Source organism: Talpa europaea (assembly GCF_964194135.1).
Source record: "Talpa europaea genome assembly, chromosome: 1".
Lineage (NCBI taxonomy): Eukaryota > Metazoa > Chordata > Mammalia > Eulipotyphla > Talpidae > Talpa > Talpa europaea.
In genome coordinates, this window is record NC_140073.1 from 128,109,035 (window position 1) to 128,121,615 (window position 12,581).

Genomic DNA, 12,581 nt, shown 5'->3' on the forward strand with positions numbered 1-12,581 from the left:
CATAGCTTTCTGAAAGTTAGAACTGAGACTATTGGAGGAGGAAAAAAATGGGATTTTTTTTACTTCAAGAGAGAAGAATTAAGTTATATTTTAAAAAAAAGTACATCTTTATAGATTTTCAATTTTTCTCTAAATAATTTGGAATATCTTACAATTTATGGTTTTTCAAGTCTGTATTTTATGTTGCTTTGTGAAAATTCTGTTTCCATAAAGTTAAAATTTTCAGAGTAACACACAAGTTGTGTTTTATAATGGTCTGTATTAACGTTTCATGCCTAGAGACAGAGACTAAATCTTGGCAACAGTCTCTTAAAACATCCTTTTGCGTTTTCACAGTAAGTCTTTTCTAAGCTATACTTACATTGTCCATTTAGCAATCAATGAAGATTTTCTTTAAAAAAATTTTTTAATTTATGCATACAAGAGCTGGGGTGTAGGCCAGAGGTGCGGGGGGGGGGGGGCGGTGAGCGGTGGGTGAAAGGATTCACCAGAGACAGAGTGAGGAGCAGAACAGGCAGACTGACTGAAATACACTGCTGAGGGGAGCAGTGGGTGAGGCAGGAGAGGTCTGCTGCGCCATGTGGGTTAGCTCCCTGGCTGGGATCCAACTCATGCTGCAGTGGCTGCCCATAACTTCATAGAGACTTAACCCATTGCGCCACCAGAGAGGCCCTGAAGATTTTCTTTTTTCTTTTCTTTTTTTTTTTTTTTAAAGATTTATTTATTTATTTTATTTTATACAAGCATTGGGTACAGTCAGAAGCGCGGGAGGGTGAGAGAATTCACCAGAGCCAGAGCGGGTAGCAGAGCAGGCAGAAGGACCGACGTACACTGCTGAGGGGAGCAGCGGGCAGCAGGAGAGGTCTGCGCGCCATGTGGGACCCTCCTCCGGTGGCCGGGGAGCAGCCGGGAATCGAACCAGCGCTGCAGAGGCTGCGGGCAGCTTCGCAACCCAGTGCTCAACCACTGCGCCACCGGGGAGGCCCTGAAGATTTTCTTTTGATGCTGTATTTCTGTATAGTTAATTTGAACATCTAAATATAGCTCAGTGTGTTAATATGACAAGACTTAGAATAATATGATGATTTTGGGAGGAGTGGGAGGAAAGGAAGTTTTCAAGCATTGCTTGGAGCAGGGAAAATGTAGCGTTGGGATGTCCCTGGTGGCCTTGGGTTTTAAGTCTCAGCACTATCACCTATCACAGCTAAGGCCTGAATTTGATCCCCTACCAGGGAGCTAACCCACATATGGCGCAGCAGACCTCTCCTGTCTCACCAGCTCTGCTCCTCAGCAGAGTATTTCACTAAATTCACCTGTTCTGTTCCCCACTCTGTCTCTGGTGAATCCTCTCACCACCTCTTCCCAAACCCCACAACTCTGGCAGATTGATCACCAGTTCTTTTGTACAAACAAACAAAAAAAAACCAAAATGAGCAAAAACAAATAGGACGAAACTAAGTGGTTATTGAAACCTAAGGCAGAGGTATCACAGATGCTGTACCAAGGGGAATGAGAAATGCACCATCTCTGTGGTCATGATACTGTTTGTCTTAATTTATAGGTATTAAAAATCCACATGCCCAAGTCCCTAAGGAGTTATACAGTGTTATGAAAATAAATGAATATGCAACTGGCGGGTAACGATAACGTTAGTCACATTTAACTCCTTAGGTATATAGAATCCAAGTTTTGTTACTTTTAAGAATAAACTCAGAACTTTACATGTGTATATATACTTAAAATGATCTAGAACCACTTAATTATTATTCACTTTAACACAAATTTGCCATGTGATTTAAGGATAATTGTTGGAATAAATGATTATGAATAGATTTTGAGGATATGACTTTAAGCTTATGCTAATGAAAAACTTTTAAAATAAGAACACAGATTAAAGACAAACTATAAAAAGAAAGTAAGTTTGTTTACACAAATTTAAAAAAAATTAAAGTGACTGATTTATTCCTGATTTTCCCTTAGTCAAATACTGACTTGTAGATCCTGGCACTGTGCAAAACAGTTGATTTTTGTGAGTACATTAAATAATTGAATGGCATTTTATGGGCTCCGGAAGTAATGCTTGTTTCTACCAAAAATCTGTAATTCTAGAATATGAAACTCAGGTTTACCTAGAAAACCAAAACAAAAAAACATTTCTGCAGATATTGTTGACAGTTATTTCCAGAGAATAATACTGAGCAGAATATTCCTAAGTTCCTTTATGACTATAAAGGTAATGTTTCTGTATGAATAATTCCATGTTAATCTTATCAACAATTCTTGGAGATCGGTTTAGATAACTGTACTATATATTTGATCACATGTAATACATATCTGTCAAACATATAAAACATGAATATTTATGTTCAATAAAATGATAGGCCAATAACAAATGACATTTATTATTCAAATGATCTTATATTGTCAACACCAAAGCTAATAAAAATATATAATAGGCTGAATTCATAGATGGCAAAGTCAGTTGTATTTAAATTGAATGTTTCCACACTTGAAAGTTAGCCTTTAATAAATGAAAATCCTCTTTTGTAGAATTTTAATCTTTATTTCTTAAAGATAAATGAAAATCCTCTTTTGTAGAATTTTAATCTTTACCTCTTAAAGCCAAACACATCCCTATTAGCAAAGAAAGAAAAGTATAGATGGGACAGGTTGCTGTATACCTCGAGTGTGCTATGAGGACATTTCTACTCTGGCAGGACTGAAAATTCTGGGCTTCCACATTCTTCAAGATTTAGCAATCAAAATAAAAGCATAATCCAAATCTAGATAGATGTAAAAGACTCCAGTTTCCATTTAAAGTTGATGGTTTCCCTGTTCATCCTATTTGCAATTTAAGGTTTTTAAATGTTGGGATTGTGGGATTTTATTTATTTATTTTAATATTTTTCATTCTCTTGAAATATTTTCATTCCTTTACTTTTTTTTTTTTTTAATATATATAGAGGCACGTTTTCTTTCTTTCTTTCTTTATTTGTTTGTTTTTGTTTATACATGCACTGGGTACAGTCAGAAGCGCGGGAGGGTGAGAGAATTCACCAGAGCCAGAGCGGGTAGCAGAGCAGGCAGAAGGACCGAAGTACACTGCTGAGTGGAGCAGCGGGCGGCAGGAGAGGTCTGCGCGCCATGTGGGACCCTCCTCTGGTGGCCGGGGAGCAGCCGGGGATCGCACCGGCGCCGCAGAGGCTGCTGGCAGCTTCGCAACCCAGCGCTCAACCGCTGTGCCACCGGGGAGGCCCATGCCCTGATTGTGGGATTTTATATTGAATATTTAAGGGATGCTACTTTGCTCTGTTTCTGTGTTATTATTAGAAGCAATAAAGTTTAAGCTCAATCAGTACAGGGTTGATGACATGTTGACTCTTCAAAAGCAAAGACATACCAAGAATTATTTTCAAAGAATATTTTAACAAATATGAGCTTGATTTGTGTATACATTCCATAGTTAAAGACAAAATTTGGATTGTTAATTTAGGAAATAGGTATTTCATTAATTAGCCCTTTGTGTGTGTGTAGGAAATAAAGAGATAATTACTTTTCAGTTTCAATAAAAGTAACTTCCTGAGAACTTTCTATTTAGGTAAAATAAAATACTGGTTGAGATATTTAGTCGTCTTTCCAGGAATTGTAAGAAAAGTATAAAAGTATACCTGTACACTCATGAGAAGCTGAAATAGATTATTGGCTAATAATCTTATGAGACATCTGTTTAAGTAGATGTTCTAGTCAACAGAAGTGTAAACATTATTCTAAATTTATAAACATGTTGGTTATTATTCCTTATCTGGCAGGTTGAGTCAAGGTTTATGCAGATTAGAGGAAAGCCTGGGTCTGGAAAAATTCAGAGTATTATCTAAATGCAGATAAAGTAATTCAGTAAAATCAGTTGACAATTATTTTAATAATTATTCACAGGGCCTTCTGTTGCTTTACTGTTCTGTCACATACAAGTGACCTGAGTTACTCCATCTTCCTGATCAAACTGTCCATCATCTAATTCCCTCAGGACACTATCACTGCTGCTGAAGCCAGAGAAGCTGCTGTATTGTGCTGGCTGCCTCTCCTTTGTCCAGCATTCTTTAGAGGGGGAGAGAGGGCACTCCTCAGGCAGGGGTCCGCTCTCTGGAGGTTGTGATGTGGCTGTGTCCAATCCAATGCTCCTGCTGGCGACTTTGGTCCTGTCTTCACCTTTTATATGCCGGCTGGCTTTTCTCTGAAACACAAAGTTGGTAACCAGGAGTTTAAAAGATGGGTGCGTTCCAGTCTCTCTGATTTAGCAAATGCTGTTCTCTGACTGAAATGTCCTTTCTCTGCTCTTCAAAACCGTGCTCATATTTTTTTTTAAAGATTTATTTATTTATGCATACAAGAACTGGAGTGTAGACCAGAGGGGTGTGTGTAGGGGTGGTGGTGGTGAAAGCATTCACCAGAGAGAGCGGGGAGCAGAACAGGCAGATCTTCTGAAATATACTGCCGAGGGGAGCAGGAAGTGAGATGGGAGAGGTCTGCTGTGCCATGTGGGTTGCTCCCTGGCCAGCAGAGGATCGAATTCATGCTGCAGTGGCTGGCAAGGGCTTGATAGTGCTGTCTTTAAACCCTGTGCCACCAGGGAGGACAGAGATTGGGTTTATACTGAAGCGATGTCTGCACATCTTCCTGGGTCAAGCAGACCCTTCTTCTCCTGCCTCAGACTGCCTCTGCCTGGCACATTCTGCATGCTGACTGATAAGCTATGGATGTTTTAGTTCTGAAACATTTACTGCAGGCTGACAATGACCTTGGTGTGGTACAGCAGTTTCTCTAAGCTCAGAGAAACATTATCTTTGTCAAGGACTTAAGTCAAAACAACATATCTAAATAAATAAATAAATAGAAAGTTCAAGGAGCAGCTCAATATATGGATGTTGAAACTCCTGGGGAGATTTCCTTTCATAGGTTTCTTTAATACTGATAGAATGTCATGTATCAATATTAGAATATGATCAAATACTCTTGGACACAGAAAACTGAACAAGGATTTAAAGGTAAATAGAAAAAGGAAAGTAATTTCCCAGTTTATTTGCTGGAAGTTCATTTTTTTAAAAAGATTTATTTATTTATGCATACAAGAGCTGGGGTGTAGGCCAGAGGTGTGGGGAGGGTGAATAGATTCACCAGAGACAGAGTGGGGAGCAGAACAGGCAGATTGACTGAAATACACTGCTAAGGGGCGCAGCGGGCATGAAGGAGAGGTCTGCTGCACCATATATGGTTTTGCTCCCTGATAGGGCATCAAACTCAGGCCTTAGCAGTGATAGGTGATAGTGCTGAGACAACCCCTTGTGCCACCAGGGAAGCCCTGCTGGAAGTTCATTTATGTGTTAGTTGGGAACTATAATTACATTTTCCTAAACGTAAGAGCTAAAATTATAAAACTCTTAGAAAAAGAACCACAGAAGCCTGATGTCCAGGCTGGTCTGAGAAAAGGTTTGTCTTAGGACATTTGTTGCCCACAGGTTTGTTGAACTGTAATGTGTGAAATATGAAAGGATTTTCTATTCGTTTTCAAGGCAAATATACAAAGCAAACAGCTTGATTAAATTGGATTTTGTGGGCTACAATGGAATGTAACCACTGTTTACACCTTTGTCTGTATAGGAAGACACACCCCTTAGCATGAGGCAGAGAAGAATATATCTGCAGCTCAGGGCAGCTCTTTATTTTTATTTTTTTTCGACTTAGATATTGGAGTCTCAGGCAGGTTTAAGGGAGCAAGTGAGGCCCACCTTGGTGATCTCAAGTCAGACACAACATGGTGGTGGTGGTGGTGGTGGTGACATTTTTTTATTGGCACCATTGCATTCATCAAATACAAATGTCAGATCCCAAACCCTCTTCATTTTTATTCTCATTCACCAAATGTATTGAATTGAACACAAGTAGCAGAATTTAATATATTTACTCTTAGACAGGGGACAGGTCTTAAAAATGGCACATTCTTCCTGGCCTGGGACTCTAGTCAGGAAGATGGAGCCTTTTGGCCCCAGGCAGGACAAAAAGTATTGCCAGACTCCTTTCTCAATCCTGGCTCCTGACTCCCATTCCCACAGCATAAAGAATGCATTCACATTTGAACATGCTATCAATGTTAACTGAATGAAAGGTTATAGGTGGGAGTGCCTGGAAGCATTGCCTGCCAGATCTTAACCCTCACCAGTAATAAATTTCTTACTGTATGCCAGTGAGAACTTTCTCAGTGAGAACTTTCTTAGTAAAAATTGGATATTATTCAGAATAATGTTATTCATAGTAATTTACTCTTAGATAGGAATGAATAAGCAGTCACCAAGTGTAAATTTCACATTAGAAGACAAAATACCTAATAATACCTTTAAAACAGATTTCAGAGCAAATGCAGTCTTTTCTTTTTTACCATGTTTCTCTGTTATGTTTAATAAATGCATCTTCAGTAACGATATTGCTTTCCCTACTTCACCTTCATACCCACTGAAATAATAGTTTTTTGAACAAACCAAATGGCAGTGTTCCTGTAACTTAAGAGTGTCTGAGTACCCCACGACAGATGGGTGGATAAAGAAGATGTGATGTGTATATACACAATGGACTACTACTCAGCTATTAAAAAAATGAAGTTTTGCCATTTGTGACAACATGGATGGAAAAGGAAGAGATCATGCTAAGTGAAATATGTCAGAAGGAGAAAGACAAATACTGGATAATTTTACTCACTCGTAGGATATAAAACAGCAAAGGAACAGACAAAGCAAACACTTGGAATCTAACTGGAGAACAGGACACCAGAATGGAAGGCGCGGTGGGGCGGGGGTGGGGGTGTGTGTGTAATATAGAGGGGTCCCAAGGGACTATGGTGGAATATAACATGTATTTGTACGGGTATGAACCTATATTCCTAAAGCCTATACAGTGCTGAAAATCAATTTTACCTCAATAAATATAATTTTTTTTAAAAGCATGCTTTTGGTAACCACAACAAAAATATCTGAAGTCCAATGAGTCCTTGGAATTCCTTCTACCCTCCACTTTTACCTCTCATTTTACAGCAGTAGAACAAGATGGTCTGAGATCAGGGAGTGACTAGATTCAAGCTGGAACCTGAGTGCGCTACCTTATTTTTTTCACTCTGTCTTTCCCATATCTGCAAAATATACATTTGTGGTGAAAGATTTATATTTCCCAAGTAAAATTTTTCTTTAATTACACAATGTCGAGGGCCTCCCCGGTGGTGCAGTGGTTGAGCGCTGGGTTGCGAAGCTGCCAGCAGCCTCTTCAGTGCTGGTTCGATCCCCGGCTGCTCCCCGGCCACCGGAGGAGGGTCCCACATGGTGCGCAGACCTCTCCTGCCGCCCGCTGCTCCCCTCAGCAGTGTACTTCGGTCCTTCTGCCTGCTCTGCTCCCTGCTCTGGCTCTGGTGAATTCTCTCACCCTCCTGCGCTTCTGACTGTACCCAGTACTTGCATAAATAAATAAATAAATAAATCTTAAAAAAAAATTACAATATAGAAAATATAGCAATAATAATAAAGCAAAACCTCTTCCTAATCCCATCTTGCAAAGATACCACTATTAAGATCTTGGCCTATTTTACTGTGTTTTCTTCTCTAAATACATGTGTATTTGTATATGCATACACAGATGGATACTATCAGCTAGACTCTTTTCCACTTAGCATTATATTTGTCTCTGTCAATAAAGAGAGATTTTCCAGGCTATATTGCCAAGCTCTTGTACCCTATCAGTTTCTTCTGATATTTTTACTATAAAATGGGAGCAAACTATATCAAGATTTGGATGCTGATTTAATGCCAACCTTGATAAAATATTAACTTTTGAGAACCATTCTTATTTACCAAAAGGGGTTGACCCATTGCAAATACATGAGAATCAGTGACAAGTCATTGGACTTTAGGGTGTCTAAACCATTCTATCTTTCGTTTTTCACTGTCTTCAAAATGAAAAAAGGATGTCAGAACTTTACCAACAGTCATAAGACACTGTGTTGTCTAAGACACTCATACGATGAACAGAGTGGAAAAGGGGTTAAAAGTCATGTTAATAAAACGTGGCATGGGGTCTCCCTGGTGGCGCAAAGAGTTAAGCACAGCACTATGAAGCTATCGCAGCCTCTGCAGCACTAATTTGATCCCAGGCCAGCCAGGGAGCAACCCACATGGCGCAGCAGACCTCTCCTGACTCACCCGCTGCTCCTCTCAGCAGTGTATTTCGTCAGCCTGCCTGTTCTGTTCCCCGCTCTGTCTCTGGTGAATCCTCTCACCCTCCACACCTCTGGCCTGTACCCCAGTTCTTGTATGCATAAATAAATAAATCTTTAAAAAAAAAAATAAAACGTGGAATGGACATTCAGGATTTCTCTTCCTGTTTTCCCTGGGCCGGGGCAGGATTAGGAAACTACTACAATCCTAAGCATAGCTCCTGTATCACTTGGAAGAGTCAGAGGCTTTAAAACATTCAGAGAGGCACCACCCTGGTCTGCTCACTGCATATGCTCAAAAGCATTCAAGCTTGAGAGGGGAGACGGGACCGTGGACAACCGCCTTTCCAGCCAGCATTCCTCTCCCCCTTCCTCTGTGGCGGCGAGCTATGTGATCAGCCAGATTCAGTCAGCATTCTCTCTGGGTTTGCCCTTCTGACTCCAGGAAAAAGAACTTTTTTTTCTGATGAGGTGGCCAAGTTCCCCTCCCAAGAAGCCCCCTGGACGTGTACACATAGAAGCTGAAACATGCAGATGAGAGAGAACATCTTGGGGGTATAGTCTTTGGTGTCAGTACCTGAGGTCTTGGTTGTTTGTAGCTCTTTTTTGGATGTTCTGAGTGATGTCAGTGTCCACCTGAGGTTAGTAAAGTCCCTCATGTGCACAGCAACCTGAGCAAGTTTTCTGCCCTCAGGTAATAGGGAAGCAAGCGTAGGTGACCAGAGGGCGCTGCTCTTACGCAGTAGTGCCCGTTTCTTCCTCTGCCCACTTGCAGGATGGAGAAAGCCCATTTGCTTGAGTGGAAAGCATTCCCTAGTCATGCTTTATATATATCCATCCTTGCATCTTCTTGATAGAGTATTTCTTAACAAACTTGTGAAATCAGCCATCCTCACTGGATGTGGGGCACTGCTCAGCCATGGGCGCTAATACAGTCTTTCTGCCATCAGTGTACTCGATCACTCAGTTCTCCTGCCACGTGGACCGGGTGGAGGCATTTCCCTAACCTCTTTCTCCCAACTTAACTATCAGCTAGACTCTTTCCAAAATTAATGTGAGACAACTAATTATTTTTAAGCAGTATTTTCTTAATTTAAGGAAAAAAAAGAATTGCTTTAAATAATTTTCTGGACCATTTGCAAATTTCCTTTTTGAAAGTTATGATTTATTAATACACATACTATTTCATTCAATGATATTCTGTCTGAGCATTCAGTGTGGAAAAGGTTATTTGAGACTTAACATAGCTCTTCAGCGAAGGGCTAAAAAAACAAGAACTTGAGGAGACAGTATAAAAGTGATGTCAGAGGTCAGGATGGACAAGATTGCATTGATGTGATCAAGATTAGACTAATTCACTTATAAGACTAGACACACTGGGGAGGAAAACTTTTTTCTACCTTCTTATATCTGGGGCTGCAAATTAAATTGTCAAAAAGATTAACAGGAGGGTCTCCCTGGTGGTGCAAGGGGTTAAGCACCACACGATGAAGCCTCTGCAGCACGAGTTCAATCCCCGGCCAGGCAGGGAGCAACCCACATGGCACAGCAGACCTCTCCTGATTTGCCTGCTGCTCCCCTCAGCAGTGTATTTCAGTCAGTCTGCCTATTCTGTTCCCCGCTCTGTCTCTGATGAATCCTCTCGCCCCCCACTCCCCCGCATCTGGCCTGTACCCCAGCTCTTGTATGCATAAATAAATAAATCTTTTTTTAAAAAAAAGATTAACAGGAGAAAAGGTTTATTTTGGATATACATGGGGACTTTACAAATCTAAACACCTGCGAGCTTATTTTTCATTTTAACAAAGGGTGAAACATTGTGTAGAAGACCTGGACAAAGGAAAAGAAATTTGGGCTTTTACGGTATTTCTAGAAATTGTAGGAAAGTAAGTATGTGGGTAAACTGATAGAAGGTTTGTTTTAGTAAGATTTGATTATGCAGACTGAAGTAAGTACCATTTACAGTGATAAGAGTCATTTCTGGTGACTAAGAGTCTTCTTTTCCCTATACAGAAGACAACTTTATAAATGGAAATTAATGTCAAGTTTAAAAGAGGAGTTTATGCTCTCCTTTTCATCAGGAAGGGAAAAGGTAGAGCATTTCTTGTTTCTGCTGTTTTCCATTTGTCTTCAGCTTAAAATAATCCATACGGGGCTCCCTGGTGGCGCAAGGGGTTAAAACACAACCTATGAAGCGGTCCACAGCCACTGCAGCACGAGTTCCATCCCCAGCCAAGGAGCTACCCACATGGTGCAGCAGACCTCTCCTGCCTCGTCCACTGCGCCCCTCAGCAGTATATATCAGTCTGCCTGTTCTGCTCTCCACTCTGTCTCTGGTGAATCCTCTCACCCCCTGCACCTCTGGCCTGCACCCCAGATCTTGTATGCGTAAATAAATAAATCTTTAAAAAAAATAATCCATATGCCAAAGAAGCATATTTTGGGGTGATATTTCTAATCACCTTTAGAACTGTCTCATGTTGCTCGGTTGCAGGTATAGTTCCCTTGTATATGCTGTTCAGAAGTCTCTTTTCATATCAAGTACACCCTTCGTCATCTGTGTTCATGCCTTAGAATTCAAAATAAGAATTTAAGGATCAAATGCTTTGATATAACACTCATTTTATAAAGCATTAATTTTACTCACTTCTGGTGTTTGAACAGCTGAGTTCCACATAACAGGTCTCTGAAGGAACACAACTTGCTTTGTAGCCAAGTTCCCTTCACTGCAAATTAAAACAATAACATTAGTATGTATGAATTAGCGGTTTTCTATATTTCACACTAAGCTAGAATGTTCCACATGTATCCTTTGTAAAATAATCTTATGACCCAAAAATAAATATGAAATATGACCCTATATAAGTTAGAGCTGGAAAAGCAATAAAAATTTCCTAAAAGCTGAATATGGCTATCACAAAAGAAAGTTTTAATATTTAAAGTCTTGTAATCTCACTATGCTCATATAACTGTTTTCATCTCTTTCTGTTCCCTTCTATTCTTTATCATGTGTGTTTTTGCATGTCTGTATTCTATGCTTTTCACTGAACACACTTTCCTTGTTCGTACACTGTAATCTTATTCTTAATAGCTGCATAGTACCTCAAACAATGAAGATACCAAAATGTACTTAGCTGTTTTTTTACATTTGGAAAATCAGATTGTTTCTAGCTTACTGCTAATTATTAATAATGCTGCTACAGACATATGTATAATCTTTCTTAATTTTTTTTCCCCCGTCTGTCCTATCTCTTCATAACCACCCGCCCCCTTCTGTCTTCCTTACTCTTGATTTCCTTGAGATAAAGTCTTAGGAATGGGATTGTTAGGTTAAAAGGGTATGATTTAAGCTTCTTAGTATGCATTGTCAAATTTGCCTTATAAAAAGAAGAGACCAATTTGGGCTGCCACTGTGAGAAATTTTATATACATTTTGAATTGAGGGATTTGAGCCACAGCTAGTTTCATTTTCAGATGCTTCTTTGTAGTGAGCTACTCAGTATTCTCCTTATTTAACTATCATCATGGCAAATTACCCCTTGCCAAAGACTACTTGGGGTTTGGATTCCTCTGAAATGCTTTTCACAGAGTCTCCATGGATTTATGGGGAGGAGTGTCTGTAGCTAATGTTGCTCAGTGACGACTTTTATTATGCAAAAACCTCACACAAAACCTCACTATTAGCTGCATTTTATACTGAGCTCTTTTTCTGGAAAACAAGAGCAACACTGAAACTCTCGCCCTGGAGGTATCAGTGAATCCCACATCATTTGAAAATCCCAAACATATTGATACTGTTAAATTTTGAGAAATAGCAAATCTTCTCCCAAAGTGGTCATTAGAGACTTACTCTTTTTTTAACTTTTTTTTTTTTTTTAAAGATTTATTTATTTATTTATACAAGCACTGGGTATAGTCAGAAGCGCGGGAGGGTGAGAGAATTCACCAGAGCCAGAGCAGGGAGCAGAGCAGGCAGAAGGACCGAAGTACACTGCTGAGGGGAGCAGCGGGCGGCAGGTGTGGTCTGCGCGCCATGTGGGACCCTCCTCCGGTGGCCGGGGAGCAGCCGGGGATCGAACCGGCGCTGCAGAGGCTGCGGGCAGCTTCACAACCCAGCGCTCAACCGCTGCACCACCGGGGAGGCCCTCTTTTTTTACTTTTGAAAGACTGCCTCTAGTCTAATATAATTTTAGTTTGATCCCATCTTCAATTAAAAGAAACGACGTGGTATGAAACAGATTTTGCTTTTGGGAACAACTTGAATCCTCAGAGATATCTGTGATGATGTAGGGGTGTTGTAGAGCAACCCCAATACAAAACAGGGTGCCTGACT

General features: G+C 40.2%; 1 protein-coding gene across 2 annotated transcripts in view; it reads right to left on the reverse strand.

The window, feature by feature from the left end:
• Positions 1 to 3,958: 3,958 nt before the first annotated feature.
• RFTN2 (raftlin family member 2) overlaps positions 3,959 to 12,581 on the reverse strand; it is a gene marked incomplete at both ends in the record, with an annotated part of 52,683 nt that continues 44,060 nt past the window's right edge. For both annotated transcript variants that reach the window (XM_084245970.1, XM_084245969.1), the window contains 2 exons: positions 3,959 to 4,231; positions 10,896 to 10,974. In XM_084245970.1, the coding sequence (XP_084102096.1) occupies positions 3,959 to 4,231; positions 10,896 to 10,974 (352 nt within the window). The remainder of the gene's footprint in view (positions 4,232 to 10,895; positions 10,975 to 12,581) is intronic.